This window comes from Temnothorax americanus, unplaced genomic scaffold (genome assembly GCF_048541705.1).
Source record: "Temnothorax americanus isolate GAGA-0224 unplaced genomic scaffold, ASM4854170v1 Scaffold16, whole genome shotgun sequence".
NCBI lineage: Eukaryota > Metazoa > Arthropoda > Insecta > Hymenoptera > Formicidae > Temnothorax > Temnothorax americanus.
In genome coordinates, this window is record NW_027509297.1 from 1,291,445 (window position 1) to 1,318,297 (window position 26,853).

At 34.2% G+C, this 26,853-nt stretch overlaps 2 protein-coding genes across 7 annotated transcripts in view; one reads left to right on the plus strand and one right to left on the minus strand.

Moving 5' to 3' along the window:
• The window catches only part of Notum (palmitoleoyl-protein carboxylesterase notum), a 600,456-nt gene that overhangs the window by 339,351 nt on the left and 234,252 nt on the right, over positions 1-26,853 (plus strand). The window lies entirely within an intron of this gene.
• Kair1d (Kainate-type ionotropic glutamate receptor subunit 1D) overlaps positions 1-26,853 on the minus strand; it is a 386,506-nt gene that overhangs the window by 112,262 nt on the left and 247,391 nt on the right. For all 6 annotated transcript variants that reach the window (XM_077402624.1, XM_077402626.1, XM_077402623.1 and 3 more), the window contains 2 exons: positions 20,097-20,340; positions 14,756-14,911 (listed from right to left, as the gene is read on the minus strand). In XM_077402624.1, coding sequence (XP_077258750.1) covers positions 14,756-14,911; positions 20,097-20,175 — 235 coding nt within the window. In that variant the 5' untranslated portion in view covers positions 20,176-20,340. The remainder of the gene's footprint in view (positions 1-14,755; positions 14,912-20,096; positions 20,341-26,853) is intronic.

The window sequence follows — 26,853 nt, forward strand, 5'->3', positions numbered from 1 at the left end:
ATTTTTAATTACATAGCATTTAATGTTAATAGTGTATCGTTCGAGATGTGAATTTAAATCGATGTGAGATAGTACCAAGTAAAAAATTGACTTTTAATAATAGAACATTTGTAAAATAAAACAGTAAAAATGAGACAAGGCTTCGATAAGTAAAGTTTTGTTAAATCTAGTCTTAACAAGTCAGAAAATTCTTTTTCAAAAGGAAAATAATTGCGTGTTATTTACTTGATAATCACTTTATGCTCACGTGCTGATAACATTAACTGTTAAATTAATTGATATACACCCCGAGCGCGCGGTGTGAGATGTTAATACTCCACGGCTAAATTATATCTTTTTGCCATAAGCGTTCGTTTATTTCGATGACGTTTATTACCAGGGTGCAACGAAGGATGCATTTATTTGCGGCTATTATCCGGCGCGCAACAAATAGCACTTTATTTGCAAGAAAACGACGCGGTGACGTCTCGGGACATTTATTAATGACTCGCCGTGTCGTCAACCGCTTGTCGCGAATATTCCATTCGCAAAGTTGTATTGTAAGATTTTCTCTTTCCCGCTAACAATCCGATTAACGTCCCCTCTCGCGTCCTCCCTCCGACATCCTTATGCAAGCATAATTTATTGTTCTCTACAAATGCTACGCGGAGCAAGAACCGACCGCGATGAAACTTTCTTTCTACTGTTTTAGAGACAAAAATCTTCACCGCTGTGTCTAATGGAATTACATAAAATTAATCACGCTCGTCGTATGAAAGCTCGAGCATGAGGTACGATCTTGTTCCTTATAAGTCTTCCATGAATGGTGAAAGATACGAATCAGTCATATTAAATTACACTCGAAAGAACGAACGATTCCGTGATTATTCCAAGACGAAACAGAATAATGAGAATAAAATTTATAAAAGTGTTTTCTGAAAAAATTCCATTATTTTTATCGTCCCTGTCGCGATCTGAAATTTCAATTTAAGTTAAATAGCCGTATATTTTGGTATGCAGATGAACGTAATCGAAGGATTGTGCCGCAAAGTTAACTTGGGAAGTTATGTACCTTTCCTTCTTTGCTAGCGTTTCTTAGATTTTCACCATTAAAAAAAAGAGATCGAAAATTATTCGTTAGAAAATTTAATTCTCGCCATATTATTAGCATTTCGATCGTATATAGCATTATACAGTCAGGAATTGACTTCTTTTCCATGGATTAAGTAGTTCCACAAAGACAATGAATAATTTGTAATCGATTTGCTATAATCGATAAAGATTTTATGTCAAATAATTTCCTATTACTGTAAAAAATTATTATCTGTATTGTTATATAAATTTATACACAATTTATACAATAAATAATTTTTCCATGCATTAATAATTTTTTATATCTATTTTTATTAATCAATAAAATTTATTTAATTATTGTTATTAAATTGTTTATATTTTGAAAATAGTTCTTTTATTTTAAGTAGTATTATTAAAACAACATATTGCATTGGTGTACATTTATATATGTTTAAAAAATGTATATAAACTCCCATAATTTTTGTAATAAACGCCATACTGATTTTATTAAATTACCTTTACATGCAGAATGTAAAGATTTGATGTATTGAAAGCTATATTCTTACACAAAACTATTTGAGTTTTTTTTTTTTTGACAGAGGAGGAAGTATTATCCCATCAAAAACTTTCAACGCCGTAGTAATTTTTAAGAGACCGCCCTTTCTTGAAAATTATTCGCGAGTGCTAGCCACTAGGTAAAAATAGAAAATTCCCGGTTTGGCAAGAATTCGTGAGAAGATGGCGGGAGTTAATAGAATTCCTGTAATACCGAAGATGATGCAGTCCTGTGTAATCCCGTAATGTGTCACCCTGTCGAACATTTCACACGGTTTGACAAAACGTTCCGATATTCCAATAGCGGTACTTCAATTTGTAATCAGCTATTACCTATTAATAAAATGACGTAAACGTTCCTTTACCAGTTATTCTGTTTCATAAATCCATTAACTGATTAACTAATCAGCCTATCAATACAACATTTTTTTTAAGTTCTTTTACGGAATTAAAAAAAATAAAAACATTATAAATTTGACAAAACAAACGAGACTATTTTTACGCATTATTATTTATTAAGGTAGGCGTCTCGCTACGTGCTAGTCATGTGACTGTTTGTAGGTTTTTACGTTCAGAAATATATTTCAGGCAATTTTTGCTAAGGGAAAAATAATTTTATGACGTATGGTGTAAAATTTCATACGTGACAAAATATGTTATATAATACTTTTTTCAAATTATGTGATTTTTTTCATTTGACTCTCCGTTTTGATCAGCTGATCATGCGAGTCGTCGAAGGTTACAAGTGAGGTTACATCTCCTTTTCGATTGAATTTTAACAATTATTATATATACTTAGAAAGGGTTTCAAAACGCATGACAGGGGTGTCAATCACTATCCAATTCGTCTAAGAAAGACGAAACCTGCAACTACAATGATTAGCCAGCGGCGTTGCCAAGTCTTCCCAATCTCACCTCGACCAAAAAATGTCTGCTCGATTACCGCATTTTCACTAAAATAAACTAAAAAATTAGCAGCGAAATCTCCGGTAAATTATATATTTTATGGTTGCATCGGATTCTTCGAAATCTAATGTACAAAAAGCAATGTTTTTTCTCACTTCATCTAATCAAAAAATGCGAAAATATGTGATTGAAATCGTGATAGAGCCTTCTTTTTCTGGCCGTCTGTATAAATTAATGCAAAATTTGTGATTTTCGAGATCGATTTTCTAGTGTAAATAGTCGGTAAGGAGCCACAGAAAAAAATCGACTGCAAAGCTGATCATATAATTTGATATAAAATCCGAAATCGAAAACTTTATCTAATACATGCCCTGACGAGACGACTACCTTAATCTATTTTCATTTCTTATGTAAAAATATAGATGTAAATATAAAATACTAAAAAATACCCAGATATAAAAAATGTCTTCAAAGAAGTTTTTTATATTTATTATAGAGATAAGGGATTACCTTTTCTAAACTTATACTTTATAAAAATAATAACAACCCTTTCAGTATCCTGTATACAGCAATTGATATTTATGATACAATCATAAATGCTGAAATAAAATATATTTTTGTTGATAGAAGAAAATTGAATATGTTCAATTTGAAAGTAATTTGGAAGTTGAAATAAAACTGTAATGAAACGTAACTTGCCCGTGAGATTCGGCAGAAAATGTATATTGCGCACGAGAAACTCGATTACTATTTCCACTTTAAAAGAGTTTAATCGTTTGACGTGGGTCAAGTTGAAATTGAATCAAACGTATCGATATTCGCGTGACCAACGATGTTCGAGCACATTTGTTTACCGATACTCCTCGACATTTCTGTTGCGACACTCGCAGATAAATGAGAGAAGCACATGCGTATATAGTTTTGTTGAACAACAGCTGGAAACAATACGAGATATTGAACTCGAATGTTTTATACTGAGCTACTAGTTGACAAAAGCGTAGTAAATCTTGAATCTTTGTGTAACGGAATAGTCGTATCATAGATTTCAGATTTTTGTCCAATAAAATAATAATTTCTTTACGTATTTATATAGCTTCAATTTGTGTAATTAAATTGAACATGTAATTTAGAACAATAATTATTTAAAAATAATTCAAGAAAGATTTATTTTAAGTTTACAAATTGCTCCAATATATATTTATTATTATTATTTTTAATAAAGCCATAATATTTTTTAATAAAGTTTCGCAATCTTATAAAATCATATAAAATTTTGTAATTTTATAACGCGTGTACTACTACGGCATACTGTTGAAAACTTTTATACCTATATACAAACATTTATCTATTTTGTGAAGAAATAGAATTTCTCTAAGGCTGATAAGATAATAAACGGATAACATGATAAGTTACGGTATCAGTTAACTTGATATCACTCTACACAGTATAATATGAAATTCACGGTTATTTCTGTACGATTCTCTCGCTTCGAGTCTCTAAAGTGCATGCAAACTCTGCGGCGGAGAATAATAGCATAATTATAACATTTTTATTCGAGCTATTGTAATTAATTTGATTAGAAGGGAGGATGGCGAAAAGGCTTATGTAAGAAGAGGAATGACGAAAAAAGAAGGAAGGAGAAGAAACGGTCGTACGAGCGCGAGAGGATTTCCGCGGCGGCGCGTCGCTAATTTTATTAAAAGTAGTAAAACGCAGGGTACGAAATTATAGCTCCGAAACTCGCTTCCTTAATTGAGGAAAAAGTTTGGATCGCGCCGCAGCGAGTTCCATAAACGGCGCGACGCCGCCCATCGCTGGAGCCAGCCGGTGCGATCGATTTACCGTATACCAGCGAAACTTTCGTCTATCAACCGAAAGTGGCGGTTTCGTCGGACCTGCCTCTCGTTGTGCTTTGTGAAAATTCAAAATTAACCAAGCCAAAATGAGATACTGAACACGCGCGATCTTCGCCCGCTCCCCCGAACGTTTACATTGTAGTTCGTCGTAATTTGTTATATAGATTGGATAGATTAATGAGATGGTTAAAGCGTGACAAATTGATATCGTTTTGACAGTATCGGTTTAAAAGAAGTGTTTCAAACGAGAGATTGGTTTATTTAGTGGAGCATGTTTAATGACTGTAATATTGTTGTCATGTGTGCTGCCATTTTTCGAGATTGCAAGAATTATTTTTTTCAAATGAAAACTCATTTCTCTTTTGTAGTAAAATCCGCAGTCTGTGCAAGAGGCAATAATATAATTCCCACGAAAATGGTAAACGTTTCAATAATAGGTACATATCTATTCAAATATAATATATTAACGGCATTTGATATTGCAAAATAATGGTAATTACCCGTTGTAATTTGTTTCACCTCAGGCGATCGGGTATGAACGGTTGATAGCTTCATTTGCTTGTGATAATTAATTCTGCATAATTTAGGGCAGCGCCCTAAGTCTGCTGGCGATTAAGCAGTATGTCGGAGCGCGTACACAATTAGGGGGAATGAGGGGTCCCTACCGATATAATATGATATAATGCGAATGATAACATCGTTCGGAACTCTTAAGTGCTTCTCTATGAGTATCTTACACTATAGTTTGGTGTTCCGACTTAGGCGGATTCTCTTAACCGGCTTTGCAAGAGGATCTCTTAGTACATTGCAAATAGCTTCCGTTACGACCAGTTTTTTATTGTTTATTAAATACTTACTACAATACAACAAATATGATATATCGCACGCTCTCTTTTTTTGTCTTAAAAAAAAAAAAAAAAGTTACACTAATTCGTACAAATTTTACTGTCATACGTTTGCGATTGTATTTAAGAATGTTAAAAAATGATTAATTAAACGGACATTCTTGTTGTAAAAATTTACAAGATGTGCAGGACACGTGTGTGTGTGTGTGTGTGTGGGGGGGGTATATTTTGTACATTTCACACATAATTTTTTTAGTGCATGCAATCAAAAATAATATTATGTAAAATTAATAAGATGCCTAATTATACGCTATGAATTTTGATGGACGCCTTTCTACGACATTGGATTTCCTCAACGAAGAAACATTCGTAATGTAAGATTAAGCGAGTCGTTTTATACAGCAAATGGGAAACCACTTCCGACTTTTTCTTAGTTATACTGTACCGGCGAGGGCCATATCCGAGAATTTCAAGTAGATTTACTAAATAACGAGGATCTCCTTCTTAACGAACTTCGCCGGCTCGTAAATTTATTTTAATTTTAAGGACGGCAAAACGGCGCGTACTTTAAAGAAGAGAAAAATAGCGGAAGTTACCGGGAAAATAGTCAGCTATTCTAAGACTTGCGTGAGAGATGGGAGAAGCGGGAAGAATTACGTTAAATAATGAGAAATAAAAGAAAGTCCACTCATCGTAAGGGTCATTGTGGTTTCTTTATTAAATCGTCCTGACTAAACACAGACAGTTACCTTTGTTAATCAAACAACTTCATAATACGGAAACGTGAGCCTATATAGCATGTTCTCTCATGTAAATACGTTTCCCTTTTCCGTACATTCAATTTTAATGTACGTTTCAAGAAAAATTCATGCGTTTATATTGCAAACCATGGGATAAAAGTTTTATAATTATTATCACATCACACGTCACAATTTTTAATTGTTTACTTTTAAAGATAAAAGTAATTAAATATGTTTTTCTTGAAACTTATTCTTTTATTATCATATTATTTAAATTCTTAATGACTTATATATATAACGTTTTTAAACTGTCGATATCTTAATGCAAAAGTCAATACTTTCTTTAACTTTGTCTGCCATAAAAATATATATGGTACATTTTAGCGAACCTGAAATAGTATTTTACAGAGCCGCTGTATCGCTTTCGCAAAATATCTTTGCTATTATTTGCATTCGTATTTTTTCGCGTTTGCGAAATAGGTACGTTTAATTGCTCGCATATAAGCCCGCGCAAAACACAATCCAATGCATCCCGTCGCGAAAGCCCCGCGGACAGAAAAACGCGCGGTGAAAGGAACGGACGGAAATTGCGGCGACCCGTAAGTATTCATAACGTTCGCCATAGCTTTTCGCATACCGTTTCATGCGCATTTTATTGGACGCATCGTGATTTAGGTATTGGACGTTATTATCTCCGTTTTTTAAATTCAAATGTTATGAAACAATTGCCCAATTTCCTTCGCGAGATATTATATAGTAAGTTAGATAAGAATAAATTCCGCGTAAAAAAAATATTATACGAAAGTAAACGGTAAACACACGTACAAGCTGATATTCTCAATTATTTTCGTAATAATTTCTTATTAATTATTATAAGAACACTTGGCAGTTGCTTTCATAAAATTGTATTACTCAATTCTATATTTCCTCCGTTCTTGCTACTTCGGCATTCAGCTTTTTTGTTACCCAAATAAAATTATATAGTCAGTGTCCTAAACTGATTTAATAACTATTGTCACTTTAGAAGGTACTGCAAGGGACGAATGAAAATATCCGAGTTGGACAGGCACAATGCGATTTTCAAGAAGTGAAAGAGCTAATTATTTTGCGAATTACACGGGTGAGAGAGAACATTTACGAGCGCACTACGGCAGCAGCGGTGGCGCCGTTGTTATAATTGAAAAGCTCAAAACTATAATTACGGCGGCGCACTTTCGAGGCAGGCAGCGACCCTTATGCGCGTTCCGTAATTGCATGAAAAGCTAACGCACTCTTGCCACGGTCCGAGCGAGTAAGTTCCTCGCCAACATTTCGCAAGCTGGCCGAGAAGAAAAGAGAGAGAGAGAGAGAAAGAAAGCGGCCAGCATTCTGAGCTGGCCTTAACAAGACGCGCTACGTGTTCTGATTAAATCGGTTACGACGTTTGCACGGTGTGACATTTAATGCATACGATTAGAAGATCCACCACGGATACACGCAAACCTAACATCTAGCGCAAATCGCCATAGGTTTGTTGTAGATTCACAAATGTACACGTCAAATTATAATTATTAGATACAAAATATATTGGTACGCTTTATTGCAAGGACCACCTTAATTTATATACATTAAGAAAATCTATATTATATACTATGAAATTATATATGTGTGATAAAAGAGTATACATATATATAGAGAAAGAGAGAACAAATGTCTTTGAGAATTTGTAAATAAATTTTTATACGTGTTATCTACTTTTGCAGGAAATAGAACAACTTATTTCATAGCATATACTTAATATCACGAACTGTTTATTCTAATATGTCACGCAGTTTCAAACCATATCACGTAATTTTGTAAATTTTTTTTAAGCTTTCATAGAGTATATGGATGCACAGGAGAGGTAGTTTTCTTAATATTGTAATATTTTTAGATATTTCTAAAATTCATCATATTCTAGCATGTGATACTTTGAAAAATATGGTATTATAAATTACATGACAGAGTTATACGTTGTTATATTATTTTTTTAACATATTTAATTTATCACACACACACAATGATTATATAAATATTAAAGTAGAAAATAGTAATTTTATAAATACAAACAATTCTGTAATCTTAAATGCCTTAGAATGTGCTTTTAGTATGTGAGAAATAAAATCCCGTTTCCAGAAAAAGAAATGTTTAATATACACGCATGTTCCTGTGTAGTGTCTCGATTCTCACGACGTCGCCCTGCGCGCCCTTATTGTGACCGTGTTATTTCTCACTTTTCACCAAGCGTGTAAGAAATAGCTTCCTTAGGTTCAGAAAAATAAAAAGCGTTTTGCCAACGCGAGAAGCGACTACATTATTCATGACTCTCGTTGCCGCACAACTCGCGATTCCATCCCTTTCTTTATCCCGCGTCCTAGCTCTGTGGTTGCTGCCGATCTCATTGCCGTTCGCCGTGTATCTATAGTATCTGTTGACGCACCGAAACGTGATCGGAAATCACATCGCGGGAAGACAACACGTCGTTATGTTCAAACTTCAAACCACATTCGGCGAGGACGCGGTTTGCACCTGTATTGTTTGCACGACTGCTAATGAGCGCGTGCCACCTGGCTATCGTGTATAATTACTCACGGGATTGGTCGTGTTTAATCGTCATTCGTAAATCGACGACCTGTTTATGAAGATTGGAATAATCTACCGATAACTATTAGCCGATATTCAGAACTATTGGAAAATTAGCGTTAATGAATCAAGGGATGTTAGGCAGAACGTCGCGCTTTTGTAATTTCAAGAGACCGAAGCATCGAAATTTATACTTGTGTATATGTATCCTTTTATAATATTAATTGATTACAAAACCGCAGAAAATCTTTCGAGAAATGTCTTTCATTAAGTTAAACAAAATTATATTTGTTTAGGACTATTATTTAGAATAAGTTTTGGTCTTTTGGCTTTATATTCTTTGATCAAACTGGCATTTTAATTAACATCTTATTTTCTGCATTAAATAGTTTTCTTTTTTTGTTCGCTCAAAAATCAAACTCTCTTAATAAATATTTGCGACAGGATATGAATTTACAATCTAAGTTTATACAGCTGTAAATATAGCTAATTAAATTAAACAAAAAAGTAGTTCACACGCGCATAAAATATTTTGAATATAAAATATATCATAAGCATAATAAAGAAGCCGTCATACAATAATGGAGACAAATAACAAATTAATTTAATATCGCTCATAATGGCCATGGACTGAATAGAATCTGTCAACTGACAATGCAGGGTAGACATTTTTCCTATTTCAGGCTAAAAGACACCACTGCTAATGAAGAAATTACGTTTGTGATCAACGCTCCGGGCCGCTCATTAGTGTCTGAGAAAAAATTGGGTCGATACGTTCTTATTGTCGTGAAAGAGATCGTGGCAAGCTATTTAATTTGAATCTAGGTCTTGAAGCAACTTTTAATAATTTTGTATATTTTTAAAATTACATTTCCTTTTCATACTTTATTATATATTTTCTTTAATATATATGAATTTTTTATATATAAAGAGGATAAAAAGAGTATATTACTACAAATAAGACTTTATCTAATTTGTATATTTTATTAATCTTTTATATCAAAATTCTTTCATTATCTGACAACTTATCATAACAATATTGTCATTATTGTATCACATCATAATAGAGACCATCAAAAGATTATATTATTTTTTTATATTTGGAAAAATTGTTATATTTGTAACAGATGGCATATTACAATCCTCTTTTTCCCCTCGGTAACAGAAATGCCATTTTTATTATTGAAATTTATTCTTGAGCTGACGTTTTTGGGCTCAACTTCTGTATTTTTTCCAACCTATTTACCATTTATGTATCCAGAATTCTTCCATAAAAACGTCGGCTCTCTTATAAGATTCTTTTCTTTTCTCTTGTTTAAGTTAGGCGTGAATTAAACATGGTCAACACATATACATACACGCCGTTTCAAAAACTGGAGATAATGGAGAGTTAACGACGCGCGTCGCACGCGAGTGTCTCTCGATTCCCCTCGTTCCAAACTTTCGAAATCACGTACCACGGCATTCGCAAACGCTTCTCGCGCACCAATACTTTCTCGAAAGTTTGTGCAACAATGTGAAAGAAGAAACCTTTAAAGTTACGGCAAAATTAGAGCGGACCGTGTTCTATCTCGGCACCGCGGCACCGTCGCGTCGCCGCGCAGCTTTGTGGTTACTCCGGTTACTCCTACGGCCCCGGCGCGGAACTTTTCGTTTCATCCCGGTGATTTTTAGGAAATTGGCTTAGCGAAAGCGAAACGAGCGGGACAACGCTACCGCTTGCGCGCGGCAAGTTGCTTCACTCCCCGGTGGGTAGTTACGGGAACCTCCCTCGGACATACGCCGTCGCCGTAAGCGTAAAATATCACGAAGCGTCTCTTATACTTTCGCAAGGGTATTCCGGTATATTCTCATTTTCGCGCTAGCGCCGAGGAACGTTCAACTTCGCAAGATTCTTTTCGTTCACGCAAGTTACACGATAATCGATTAATAATATATACGAAGTGTATGTGTGTGTGTGTGTGTGTGTGTGTGTGTGTGCGCGCGCGCGCGGCACATAATATAACACAAACTGTATTACGTGTGCACACGAAATCTTCAATTTCGTTAGAAAAATATTAATCTATCGTATTTTTATTCCTGGGAAAAATTATTCGAATCTATATAAATCGCAAATTAATATATAATCGTTTTTTTTATAATTATGAACAAAGTTTAATGCTAATTAATGCTGATTTTCATAAAATTATTTTATGAAAATTATACAATTTTAAATATAATACACTCACTGTAAATTTCCAAGTTAAGATTATTATGTCTTAATTCTTTTAAGACCCTAAAAATTATGTAATAAATCACAGATATATAAGTTAATAGATATTTTTAAAATCTTGAGATCCTAAATAAATATATTCTTTACATGAATGTAAACTGAGAATAAAATTTTGCTACAGTCATTGCATTTTCAAAGTTTATTCGTGAAAATCGACATTTTCAGCTGAAGTAAAGAAATATTTTGTTCCATTTGGCTTACTTGGCAAAGTGTATTTTCCCTACCTTAGCAAAAACATGGAAAGAACTGGGGAAAATCTCTATTCGCAAAGATTATCGCGCAATGCATATACCGAGCATGGACCGAGCTCAACAACTGTCTCTGCTGAAACTACCGTGCTACTGTTTACCGCTATCGCCTCGTGAGCTTTTTTCCAACGAGACGCAGTGGAGCGACGAGCCTAATCGAATGCGCGCATCCTCGTTAACCCCCGTTCCAACTGGAGTTGCACGACGGAGAACGACGGGCTGTATTATCTAAAATTCCGAAATAACCAGGCAAAATCGTAAAACTGTATTGCCAACAACCGCGCTGCCAAAGGCTGCAATGGCAAAGGTACGAAGCGAACAAAGGCGAACCGCACTCGCCGATGTTTTTCCGTTGTATCATAAAAAGACGTGAGGCGAGACCGTCCAAACGGCCATGCGCTCATTCTATTTGTCGAACGAAGAGGTTCATCGCCCCGGGGGCGAACGAAACCTAAACAACGAGAAGCACACGAGACTTGACGTGAATTTCCAGCATTTAATTTATCCCGCTATTGCGTCCGACGTCGCAGACAACCGTTTATCAGTACTACTTCTTCTCTCGTCTTTCTTTCTCTCGAGCGACTCTCGAGTGAAGTAATTGCATCGCTAACCAAATAAATGGTCAATACATATACAACACATATCACTCACTTTGCCACAACGATATAATTAAAAAATTGTCATTTTTAAGTTGTTCACAAAAAATAGTGAGAATTTAATACACTAAATAAAGAGTCAATATATATGGAGCTAAATATTCTTATTCCTCTTCAGTCAGTTATTAATTTAAAATGTTCATCAAACTTTTTATTTTCTGGAAATCTGTGTTTCTTGAGTTATGTCATTGCTGCAGCAAATGAGCGATATGTATAATATTGGCAACAAATTTGTTATCAGTATTTATAATATTCATAATTTATGCATAGCAGTGTTGAATATCTCCATATTTTTTTCATCTCGATCAGCACTATATAAAGTTATTTTTACTGTATTTTATTTATATATTTTTACTGTATTTCACTTATTTTTTTATTTTATTTTTCGTTTTATCGTTGAAATCGTGTGTTCCTTACTTTTGACAATTCGAATACTTTAAATAACATTCGTAATTAGATTTTTAATTAGACTTTCTAAGTCATTCAAATATATCTAATGCGGTTTTATTTATCTGAAGCAAAAATGACAAAATTTTATTCGCATTTAATATTCCAAATGTTTTGACTATAGATAAATTGATTGTCTTTTTTATTTGCATCTTTAAATTACTTAAAATATTCGAATTTCTCATTCAATTTGCGATCTAGATATTTAATTATATTAAAATATTAATATCTGGAATCCGTCCTAATGTTACTCTACATTATTATTCATAAAGCTCAAATCTTGCGTAATTCGCATTATGTTCTCATTATACGTCATTGTTAACAAAGCTTGAATCTCGTGTTCGCCATTATAACGTAATACACCTATTGTTAACGAAGTTTGAGCTACACGTCCGACAGAATGCTCGTTACTCTTGCACTGTGCGATTTCGCCACTGATTTACAGGAGGAGATAAATTTTTTGAATGACCCAACGGTAGCGAATTCGAGCGTCGCCGAATGCGCGCGGGGCGAATGTGCCCAGCCAGCTAGCTCGACCGTAGCGATCGGCATGTCCCAAGGAGATTTGTTAACTTCTGGCAAACAGAAGTTTATCAATAAAATTGCTTTCACGGTGTAATACGGTGCTGGAGCACTGCCAAATTCGGCTATCCGGCTACCCTGTGCGCGCGCTTTACGGCGGTTCACACGCTCGCACACATTTGCGGCTTGACCGATGCGACTGGATGCGACTCCAGTGTGCATATTTAGAATGCACCGTTCGCTTTAATCATTTAGTAACTCGACATGGTAATTACGTTGGCCCTGGTTAATTCCATGCGCAAATATCCGCCGAGTTATAATTTTGTGCTGGACGTTATTAATTTCCGGCTGCATATATGTATACTTAAACGACTAACTGCAGGCTTGTATTGTATAATATATATCATGCAGAGTTATTTTCATATTGAACCTTATAAACTTTCTCAACGTAGTAAAGAAATTCATGGCCTACTTTCTGGATCAAGTAACAACTTCTTATATATCACCATGTTTTTCGAATAAGATATGAGAAGTAGAAAGTTAAATTAAAAAATGACATAAAATAATAAAATAATTGAATGTAATAATATTTGAGAAATAATATCTGAATATTTAGATATTGAGATACTTCTTTTATTTATTATTGCTATTTATATATGTTAATGTTTTATCATTTTTTAAAGAAATACCATCATTGTACTATATTCCATCTACATTGCAATGTCTCAATACATAGAGTCCAAAAGATTTACGAATCATATTATTTTGCACATTATTTTCTACTATTAAAGTAATTGTACTTTAATAGTATATTATACTATTGAGTATAATACAATAGTAGAACATTTTGTATATAATACATATTTTTATACAAAGAACAATTTAATATTAATTTTATGAATAAAAAAATAATTATTTTCACTCATTATAACTTATACGTAAGAATTTAGGCAAACACTTATAATTTTAAAAGACGTTCGAATATTCAGATATTATTTCTCCAAAATATTACATTCAATTTTTAAATGTAACTTTTAAAAAACATGGATGATTTGCGCGAGTGACCGCCATTGAAACATTACGTTGCAAAGTGCATATTCGAATAAAGTAAAACTTTCAGCATGTTAAATCTAACTTCGATTCACGAACGCGATGCACTAGACGTGCCGAAACTGCAAGTAAAACAAGATTGAACGTTAGAGAGGTTTCGCCTCACCTGAGATAAGGATGTTAGGGCGCTCCAGTATTGGAGAACGGGATCGTCACATCGAGGAATTAACTGACAGCTTTGTTCAAGCATTGGTGAAGCTTCACGCGAACAACAACGTTGAATCCTCAATCGTGTAAATGCAGTTTATTTCGCACATCAAGCAAGTCATACGAACTTTCAAGGCAATTATGCGCGGTTTAGCATGCCATATATGTATAGATATGTTAACGCGAAGTTTCCCGTCAATATAGTGGCCACTTGCTCGCATAGCACAAGCTACTACCTTAAACTATTTGACTTTTATTCATATCACTATAACTGAAGTGATATATAGTTTTTTCTAATTTCTTAGTTTTAATGTTCTGATTTATATATACGCTATTAATAAAGAAGCAATCTTTTAACACATTTTTTTCGTTTCTTTAATTAGAGTGAGAGAAAATTTTTTTGTAATAAAAATATATTGTGCATGGTAAAATCTTTGTGATTTTGGATTTGTTAATTGCATAGTATTTAAACTAAATTTTGAAGAAGCTAGAAAGTTTATCATGTTCATATTTTTTATTCTAAATGTATGTGGGAGTATATTAAACATTTGTTAAACTTTAAAAGTACTTTTGCAATATTTTACTTAGATATGCGTGGTATAATAAAAAAATAAAAATAATAAAGGCAGATATATAATACTAATCGACAACACTTTCAATTCTAAATAAAACAAAACTTAAAAAATCGCGTCACACTGATGGACGCTGAGTAACGATAAAAATAGCCGATCTTGAGGAGAAAATTTCTGAAGCGAGCAAAGGATGACGGAGAGTTCCGATTCAATTATGAAACTCACCTCGTTTCGAGGCGTGGAAACTATCCTGTGGCTGTATCACCTCGACCTGGGCGCTGAGGCGAGACTTGGGTAGGATGTCTCGGTTGGCGTTGATCTTCTCCGCGGCGTAGCGAAAGGCCACTTCCTGCTTGTCGTCCGACGGATGAAACAGCCCGCCTGGGAAATCACGCATCCATATTAAAGGGTGCTACTTTGACGAGATCCACGCGCGTGCACTCCTCCTTATTTTTCGTCCACGACCGCCATCACAAGATATTTTTATCCAACCTTCTATCTATCTGTTTCTCCGTGTCCACCGGCGCGCGATAAAGATTTATGGTCTATTTACACCTTCGCGAGATGATCCCGACTAGAGCCGTGTTTCGTGTAACTTCACTGCTTAATGTATTTTATGCGCATGTGTTTACATGTTATATCTATTCAGCGTTTTTGAAATAATTCTGACGTCTTTGGCATAATTTAAAAGAAAATGCTTTAATATTTAAATTTAAATATAATACATTTTAATAGATACAGTTTAAAAAATTGCATTATTTTGAAAAAGTTATATTAAGTTCGAGTATTTTCTTATTTGTAAAATAGGTTCTAACAGATTCTAAAATTTATTGTCTCTTATCAAGAAAAGAAAGATATCACTTGAAAAAATTTATCTAGCGCCGGGATAACATTACACAAATAACGGATTTGTAAAAAAAACGAAATATAAGAAAAAAACGAATAACAACGTTAAATCATAATAAAACTGCTATGCAACGAAACTGGATTGAAGTTCGTAAAATATCTTTATACTTAAAATGATAGTATCCCAATCGAAAGTTTCTACGTGCAAACACAGATTTATTTTTATTCGATGGTGGAAAGTGACGCATGTAACTGCACGTTGCATCCGTTGGCGTTTCCATCGTTTCACATTGCATAAGTATTCCCGACAGTTTCTTCGTGTGGTCCGCTGAAATTTCGCGCCTTCCAATTCATTTGGTTAGGAGAAATTGGTGCCATAAATTGATTTTAATCTCGTGTACGTCATAAAGTAACTGTACGAGCAGCTGCGCCGGCATGACTCCGCGATTTATAGAATTTGCGGGATAGATTTACGTCTCTCGTTAGCGACCCGCTATCGATTCTCTTTGGCGCACCGAGGTAAGGTTGCCCGATTCGTTACGCTCATTGTGACAATAATAAGCCTAATAATGCGAACGAAAGCAAAAATTTGAAAATATATAGCTTGAAAATGTAACGCAAAGAAAGAAAGATGAACGCACGGTATATTCACAGCAGCTGGAGAATAAATTCCGTCGTGATTTCTTTGCCAGATTCATACGCGGAAATAAAATTAGTACACTTGTAAAACTTTTGTCAAGGAGAGAAGGAGAAGTGGAAGCTAGCAAATGTGATTAAAAGCGCGCAATAACGCTGTACATACGTATAGACACCTATGTAATCGGTATATCAAGTCGGTCGTAAAATCATCGCAAAACAACGCGGTGAAAATATACGTTTATGTAAATTAGATGTTATTTTTTTCCGGCCCGGTTTCACGTTGAATTAATTAAACTAATAAATTTCGCACAGAATGATGATCGGGGACATCAATAACCCGTCGCTTGTTGTTGCAATAATTACGATGCAATAAAAATGTTAAATTGCCGCTCGAAATATACATTGAAGCTTATTCTTATAGTGTTCCTCGTGTCAAGCTATACGCCATTTAATTACACGTGCGAATAAACAAACTTGCCACTACCGGTTGACGCAAATAAATCACGAAAATTATACACGACCACGGGCGCGTGCTGCTTTTAATTTTCGCGTCGATTTGACGGCCTCCGAAACAACGTTTATAATAACGTTGAATTCAAAACGAGCGAATAATGAGCTATTGTTCTAAAACAAAAGATTGCTTGTAATCCTGATTACAACGGTGCGTGAAAGACAGCTTTGTGAGCGTATACATTATAAACCCGATTACATTTTTCAGTGTAACTATTTTGTGCGTAATCCGTTATACGTAACAAGCATTCATTGCACGTGCGAACTGCACGAGAGCAAATTAAAAAATATTTGCATATCGTATTATACTATTGCATATTTTTATCAAAAACGAAAACATATTTTTATACTCTTATCCATGTCAGCTATTCAATTTGCAAACATAATTTTCTTTAAAAGAAAGACTATGCAATTGTGTGACCAGCAATAACAATGGAAAAAGCAGATGCATGGAAATAATACAGAAGACGCGGCAAGAAAGTTACGGATATTGAACTGGTACTGAATAAGATGTTGAAAAAAATTAGAAAACTAAGAAATGCGAAACGCTTAAAATTCAATCGGCGTAATGTAAAAGTTAAAAGAATTTCTATCTTCTTTCTCTCTTTTTCTTCCTCTCTGTCTGTCTATATATATAATATCGTACTCTTTCGGGGTAAATTTCTTCCTTTTCCAGCTTTTATATATAGAAAACTATTGGCCATATACGGCATTGGTGATATGCCACGGAACAAGCGTATACGGATGTAGTACGAACGAATGCATCAAAACTCGCAGCAAGTACAGCACGTATCTCCCTGAACTCGCGGACATGTATATCGATCCACTTTTGCTTCTCTCTCGCTACCACGGAAAAGAAAGCGTTCGGAAATCGAGTGTATCATGAATTCACGTTTCGATAAAAGTTCAGAGTATAGTCGGGCATTCGGTGCATCACGTATGTACATCCGCGTGTATGTCCGCGCGTCGTAAACGTCGACAGGAAACGGCAATCATAATGTTAAACAGCGACGTGACGGTTTCGCATGTGCGTGAAATGTACGAACTGTTGTTGTTTTATCATATTTTCAAGATAAGGTTGCAAAAAACTTATATACAAATAAAACGCTTCTTTTATGAACAATTTATGTTTCTTCTTATTGCGAACGTGATTAGTTGTCTTGATTCAGTCGATTGATCGAGTGTACAAATGTTTTTTTGCATAAATAATAACAAATAAACAGCATTCACAAGGCGCACGCAAAGCGCGCGCTATAATCAAGTAAAATATAAATCAATGGTGTGCAAATCAATGATTTTCAGATGTAAAAATATCATGGCTGGTATAACGTTATATTATCATTAGATCCTGATAACAATAAAGTTATTCACCTAATTAATTAACTAAAGATTCTCGATGTTAAAATTAACGAGTAATAAGGAAAAGTGGGTTTTGAAAGCCAAACGGTTATAGTCGTGCGTGAATTAACGCTATAATTTAACTAATAATTTCCTACAAATTATACGTTTAAATTGTACGTTTCAGCTCTACTTTGAGCAATCTTCGGCGACCTGGTGATAGATAAATTAAATAATTTGAAATTTTTAGTTCAAATACTATGCAGATTGTAAATATTGGCAGAATTTTTTTGGTATTTTCTCTTAAAGATTACACTATCTTGGACGTTCAATTTTTAAATACTCATCTTATGCTCGTCGGAGAGCTGGATATTATTTAATTTATCTATATTACCGCTCCCCCCCCCCGCTGAACATGGCTTAAAGTAGAGCCAAAACATATAATTTATACTTTATAGGAAATTATTAATTGAATGTTACATATAGTGTTAATTCACGCACAACTAACCGCGTTTGATTCTCGAAGCCCACTTTTCCTTGTTACTCGTTAATAAAATTATTAATTTTGTTTGTAGGCAACGATAACATGTATATCGATTGATGTAACAGAGAATCTATATACGTTCCATTAAATAGATGAAATTTTATTTTCTATTAGAAAGTATGGATAAAAGTTTTACGATCGCGTAAATTTCTGTACACAAAGTTAATATGTCTGGTTTTCATGTTATAATAGCAACCAGAAGCTTTTGCAACAAAATTGTAAACTATATTTTTAAAGCCACTCGTATAGGAATAGAAATGTATAAAAATATTCTATGACATAAAAAACAAAAATGTAACATAGTAACGAGATATTTTTTAGTATTATATATAAAAATTTTTTTAGTATTATATTATAAACTAATCATAAAATAATATTATCTATATTATTTTATTATTAATTTCTAATATATTTTAATAGTTATATAAAAGGCCAATACTTGCTTATTTTTTTCATTGTAACAAAATATAAATAGCAATTATACAATTTTTTATGTAAATACTTTATGTAAATACTATGCAAAACATGTAAAAACTTGGAAACCTTTAAAATTTTTTCTCGATTTAAATTATGTAAAATTATTACTTAGCCACTGTCTATGTGTAAAAAACTTAAAAAAAAATGTATTATATGTTTATTGTAAATTTATATGTTATTCTGGCCGCGAGATTTTGCAGATTTTCGCGACTTGTAAGCGAAATGTGCTATCACCATGTCTGTCGTTCACATAGCCAGCTACTTTCAATATACCCGCAGGCAGATGGTTAACGACATTTAACTGTGAAATACCTCTTGTTTATATATCCGCTACATGCACAACACTACACGCGTGGTTGGTATTGGAGTGATTTTCTCTCTGACGCGCAGCAACCAGAACTTTGGTAATTGTCGTCGCACACGGTAAAATGCGTGTTATCCGCGTCACGTTGCCTGTGTTCCACTTGCACTACCATCAATGCCAATTAAATAAAGCACCGTTGGTAGCGCAGCCTTTTATCGTTGCCATTAATTTCAATTATTTGCTTGGCCGGAAAAACATTTTCACGAAGCCACTATAATTTAACGATATTTGGCGATTGTCTACGTCTACGTATAGTAGTATATAAACCAAGAATTGTAGATTGAAAGCACAAGACGATATAATTAGTCGAAAAATAGCTTTTTTTAATAAAACTTTACAAATTTAGTTAAATACCTGTTTTAATTAAACACTTGATTATAAAGATATGGACACATAAAATAAGAAATATAAAAAATAAAAAAGATAACACATAATGTTAAGCAAACGATAAAGTTAGAAAGGTTAGAGAGATTAGTATTTTCGTACACATATATTTATTTGTATAGTTCTTTTTAGGAAAACAAGATTTTACATGAGTAAATCATTCCAAGTCTTTTTACGTTAAAAAAACTGGCGCGTGCTTTAATCGTTGCATGATTAACTATCTCAATAACTATCATAATATTCCATTAAGTTCACTTGAGATTAACTGAGAAATAAGATTTCATCTGCTTATAATATTCGCAAATCTTCATCTTCGAATATTATCTCGAAAAGTCGCGCTCTACCTTTTCTTCTCGTGGATATTATCGATCGGGACATTGATAATAATTTTACTGACGCCATTGAATGCGGTCGAAAGCAGGGTCACGGCTTTCACACCGAGGGAAACTGGGAAAGATACTCACCTATCCTAATGAAATCAGGAAGAGCCGCGGCGTGGGCGGCGAGGAGCGCCAGCAGCAGTAGCAGCCACCTCGCAGCCATTTCCGGTTCCGGTTCACCCCGCCGTCTCCCCCTGCGCCCTCCGTCGTAGCCTCCACCGCCGCTGCCTGGAGCCCCTCTCTTTCTTTGTCCTCTCTCTCTCTCTCTCTCGCTCTCTCTTATTCGCTCCTTCCTTTTCTCTTTGTCCTCCCGTAGGAATTTACGCCACTGGAAAACAAGATTGGACAGCGAGTTCATTAAAATGCACGCCGCAAGTTTTCGTATCCGCGCGGTCTGAATATCTGCCTTCGTTTACAAGAGAATTGTATTTTAAACGCGCCGCGACGTCACCAATTGCCGACACGAAATCAGCGATGATTCAGGAATGTCACTCCCTTGTAAGGATTGGAGAGCAATAGAAGGGTCGACGGAATTGAGGGATAATAGGCTATTAAGGAGGACATCAATGCCGCGATATTGAACGCGGAATTGTAGGAATAAGATATCACAAAGCGTTAATTAAATTAGATAATATATACATGTAGAAAATATATAATATAAAAAACGCGGCATACTTTTATTGTATAACGTATCTTTATTGTTAAATATTTTATACAGTGACAAGACGAGTCAGTTGATACACGCGACACTCGGCACTCGCGTGGTTTTCGGTTCTCGTTTTTCTGCCGCGCGGCGTACAGCGTGACGCTTTATGTGTGTACACAAGTTCGGTACTCTCCACCATTTGGAAAGCAAAGAGCACGATATTTCGGCGTGTAGTATTTATTTTACAATACATTAAATATTACCTACATAGAATAAGCTTGGATGTGGCTTTGGTATGTGGTGTTGTGAAGTACACAGCGTGCTAGGTCACCGCGCTATCACTCTCCTTTCGATACTCGAGTGATAGCGAGCCGCTCCGAGTTGCGTATTATCCCTCGACCCTCTGTAATTGTTCCCCACGAGCAATTAATGATACCGAACTTTGACATTGCGATTAATTAACTCTCACGATTAGGAGCTCGTAACGGGATTACGCACTATGCACGCGCATTGGCATTAATAACGTCGATTTATTAAAGTAGTGTTTCGCGCAATTTATGTCCATCTCTATATCAATGTAGATTGACTTTAATCTCGGTTTAGCTTGCTTTTTATTGTCTTCTAATTTTCAGAACTAAGAAAAGATATAAAAAGTATAAGTTAAACCGAAATTATATAAAGTTACGTTGGTAGAAATAAACATTAGAGTCGTTTAAAATAGAAATTCAAACGTTTCAAATTTTTCGTTTAAGTATTACAAATTATCTATTACTATTTCCGAATTGAGAGCAAATCATCGGATCGAATGATTCAGATAACGAAAAGCCATGTATCATTTATTAATTATATATTTCACGTATTTCGCGGGATTGCGCGTCGCGTTCGGGCAATGTTGGGAATGTCGTGCAAAATGCAGCGTGATTATCGTACTCTGATAATTAATACGCGCGCAATCATGATTAACAGCGTTTCCGTGAACGTTATGTTGAGTTTGTGCTTCGAGAAACCCTGAGAGAAAGGACGAGACTTGAGAGATACCGAATAACGGCGGAGTTCGTCATGGAGTATAAAGTTTACATTATTTGTTACTTGTAAAATTAATTGGCTAGATCATTTATTTAAGTGATTTAAGTAAGATCTTTTGGGACAAAGAATAATATTTTATAAAGTTTACAAAATTTTATAAAAATTAAAACCTGAAAACAACTTTTTTCAAAAACTATAACTATTTTATCAATCCTTTTTCCAAAGGAATACGCAAATAAAAAGTTCGATGTGTAAAATAACAATTTTTTGAAATGTTATCTGTTTTAAATGCTGTTATAATACATGCAGATTTCATATTTGTATTTTCGCAGCAGCAACGTAATTGAAATGTAGCTACAACTCCGCTGTTGCGCATCATGCCGGTGAATGACAAATTATCTTTTCTTTTAATTTGAAGTAATGGTTCTGTTAATGGTACACATAAATATAACATCTCACAGAACCATTGCCTTGAAATGAATGGATTGAGAGAGATTAATGCAAATGTTTAACTCTGGAATATATATAAACGTCTACTGACCAATTGCATATTGAAATGTATTATACGCGTATATAAAGCTTACAGAATAGAACTTATTGTTATCGACATGTTATTGACTAGTTAGATTATTTACTGGTACAAAATTTAGTGCTGTAATTAAACAGTAAAATAATTATTGCGCACGTAAAGCGTATAAAAATTATATAAAATTTAAGCTTGTAAAATAAAAAGACAATAGGGAGTATTTTAGTTAAAATATGATTAGAAATATATAGATTTTCGGTAAACAGAATTTCAGAAAATAAAAACCCAATATTAATAATAATATTTATAGTAAAGGATATTTAATATTAAGAGCACGCACATTGTAATAGATATATATATTATACATATATTTCTGAGTTTATATTCACACATTAGATAAATAATAAGAAATAAGGAAAGTAAAAACAAATAAAACTATAACAAATATAATGTATAAAATATTGATGTATTTAAAATATAAAGCTTTTATCGAAATAACTTTATGGTACTCGTACATCATGGTCAACGAAAAGCGGAATAAAATATTTACTCTTTTTCTATGTCTGTAATTTTATGTGAAATAAAAATTGTATATTAAATATCTATAATCTATATATATATATATATATATAGTAAAGAAATATTATTAATATTTAGATACGTTACTTTTTCTTCTTTTCCCATTTTAATATTTTTTTAATAAAAGGTTTTTCTGGTATTTTGATATATGTATATTTTTCCAAAATCATGCAAATTAATTATATAAATTAAAATGCAAAAAAGTAACATTTAAAATTTTTAGTAGATTTATATTAAAATATGATATTAAAATACAGTTCTTATACTGAATCACATTAAAAAAAAATACTGATAGCGCGCGCGCGCGTAACGTAGTAACGAGATATTTATGTCAACATGAGAGTTCATGAAAGTTTTTTTCGGCTTATAAGTTTGCTTGCCAATTTATAAGTTGATACTTTTGTTGCATCGTCGTTATTATAAAGTACGTTCATTTTTCAAGAATGCCACGTAAATTGGTCACAAATTCATTCTGCTAATGTTATTATTTAAGAAATGTGGAAGCGAACAAAGAAAAAATATTAGAACTTTTCTCTATACCTACGATATACATATACAAAATTAAATTAAACTCTATAAAAAAATAAACTGTTAAATCAATTATTATTTTTGAGCAAAACGTTATTAAATTTATAACAAAAGATACGCAATGAAAAACATTAAGGACGTAGAGGTAAAAATGTTGCGCAGCAGTTATTGCTTTTTTCTATTATAGCCCATATATGGTAGTGTGAAGTAAATTAAACTGTAGAAAAAAGCGGCACGAGTAGTTATGGTTGACCCCCGGCATAGGTAGAACGACCATAATAGACGTATAAATATCTCATCCCTTTCACTCTTTCTCACATTCATCTCTTTTTAAATATAAGTTTCGCGAAATGTTATACAACGGCTACATACACCGGTAGTCTGCAGTATAGCATTACGTAAGCGTCGCGCTGTGAATATAATTCTGAAATATATTATACGCGTTGAAATATATATTCCGCGAAATTCCAAGGCACGCTCCTTGCTTCGCCGGTTTCTTCCTTTTGTTGCAGTTGCCCCATAATACTCGACGAAAGTAAATGTTGCCATGTGTGGTCAGATTTCGCACAAAAATGCAGGAAAACGCTCTCGCTGATTTTAAGTTACAACATCCCTTGGAATATACATGCAAATTTCATTACAAATAATTATCGCGTTTTTTTCTCACTTTAAATGTATGTAGAGTACCTACTTTTTTCTCTCAGTCTACTTAATTTTTGTTAATTCGAAGTAAACTGTTATATTTCAAGTAAAAAGAGTTTTTCTCTGTTTAATATTGGCCATTAAAAATGTATTAAATTATTTTTTTTAATTATTAAATTCGCAGTAACGGATTAGTCCTTATGGATTTATCGTTCGAAATTGGATTACTTCATGTATTTTGATTTCCCAGCGGAAATATGTATTCAAATTGCTAATTGTGCGCGTTCGTTAATTTTTCCGCGGGTCATTCGGAAATTACAAAACTGCGTGCTTTTCTTTTCGTTTACGCGTTTATCATCTTTGCAAAATAACATTGCGGCGGCCGGAATTGAGAGCAATGAAATACAATTGCCAGCAAGTCAACTAAGCAAAGGCGCTGTTGGAAAGGCGAACGAGGAAAAAAGAGTAGGACTGCCCGCGCGTTTTCTAAACTGAAGCTGGAGGGCTTTTTTTTCGCGAGCCCGCGAAACGTATAGCTACAACGACGATGCGTATGCAAATATACGAGCTTTGCGAGAGGCAGAACCGAGTCGGATTGCGCAAGGTTGGTAAATGCGGTCCGAGAATACAGTGAAAATACATAGCGCTACGCCGCGCCGCACCGCGCCGAACTACTATGTGTATATATACGCGCCCTAGAAAAATATTTGTTAATCCCGCGATGCAGATTTCGTTAAGCGACACAAATCCCTTATTCGCTTTCGGGAATAATCCTCTCTTTCATTATGGAGATCATCGCGTGCGAGAATAGATCGCGCGGTTGTATTTTTCCGTTTTGTTTCCCCGGAGCTTTTGTATTTGGTGCATATATGTTATTCACGGACTGCATTGGACGTCCATAAGAATTACCAGAGAGAGAGAGAGAGAGAGAGAGAGAGAGAGAGAGAGAGAGAGAGATAATTTGTCAATCCATAACACGATAAGCAACATGCGCGTATACCAGGTAAAGTGCGTTGCCTTTGTCATCGCTTGATATTTCTGTCAATCGAATGGTTTCAAAATGCACGGCATGAATTCGTGCGATTAAATTTATCGTATTATACGTTTTATTGAGCGTAGCTTCGAATTCTTTGACAACATATTCTTTTCGATTCTCGAAAACAATCAAGTGTCAAAAATTAAATGTTACAGGTGTAAAGATATAACGTGTAACAATTACATTTACCAAATTACCATCATTATTTCCATTTCATGGTCATTTAATATTTGCTGTTATATATTAATTATATTCAAAATTGTTGGGTCATGTTACCATCATCTGGCCATCTGGCCATCACTACGATATAATGCATACGCGTAATCAATTCTATCTATCTTAAATTATATTACATGTTGTGTGAAACAATAATACATTGCAATCATTTACGCTGCGATAAGTTTCAACCACGGTAAAATCGGTAAAAGCAATTTGCAGCTTCAGTTTCTATACGTGAATTAACCGGAAGCGGCGATACCGATGGATCATTCAAAGTTATACAGTAAACACTAAACTTCTATATAACTTCTAAAGACATAATTATTATAAAAAACAATTAAAAAGATTTATTATCGCGATAAAATAGCAATTATAGTCGGTAACTCATAGATTAATTTAACATAACATCAAAATCTAACATTACGTAACAAATTAATTCATATACATCAAATAATGCAGGTATAAAACACTAGATTTTTAACAAAATTGCGCACGATAGGATCATGAAAGAGAACTTTTTACGTATTACTAAGAATAATATAGTATCTATGTAATACATGCAAATTAGTATTTATATCTATATTTGCGTGACATATTTTATTAAAATCTTATCAACGTTTTTGCCCTTTTTAAAAGATCTACTTTACGTTTCTATATTATTTCCGGTGGTTAAAATCCAAAATTATTCGAGATCGCCGATTTAGTTCGTGAATTAATGTAATAGGACAGCAAAGGCTGACATTACAGCGCATGAACTCTTGCGTTATGCATGCTCGCAGCACCATTTACCTATTTATCCACCCGCTATGAACTGTTGCTAGAATTACCGACTCGCGATAGTTAACCAAGGGTACGGCACGCTACTTCGCTAAACGTTTTGCCGCTTCCGGTCTGCGCCCATGAGACCTTTCCAACGGGCGGAAATGTTGCAGCGGCGTAACGCACAGTTTACACGTGTGCCGATAGCTTATTCTCTTTCCGCATAATTTATAAGGCTTACAGTCACCGACTTCCTTCGAGAGCGACGTGACCGATACGAGCGTGGATCACCCCCATCGCATATACATCCATGGAATTTCCGATATATCGGCGTACCCGTGACATAACGCCCTTTTGCAGATGGGTTGTAAAGCTAGAACTCTATCCCCTATCCGCTCCGTTTCCGATGCACGCAATCTCCATCAATTTATATCGCGCAGCCTGTTGCAGCACAATAAGATAAAATGGGGAGCGCGAATGCGGTTGGCGCGTGTTTTAATTTTCGATATTAAATTGATATTTTTAAAATGGATTATTCAATAGCATCCGTTGGACGTAAAATGATAAGAGTATCCTCTGTAGGAAAGTCTGTCGATAGTTTCAATCGGATTATTTGCGGAATATCGGGTCATATTACGAGGTACCAGGAGAAATGTGCATGATGAAAAATGGTGCAAGATAATATTACATAAAAATTAAGTACAAAATGAGCTCATACTAATAATATTTGTACCTTGTTTTGTCATAAAAATTTTCTAAATAAGCAAACAGTTACTTCATATAAAAAAAGAATATTAAGAGTATTTTGAAACTGATTGGAGATGGAATCTCAAATTATGAAGAGACATAAAACTCGAAATATTATATCTACATCGCTAAA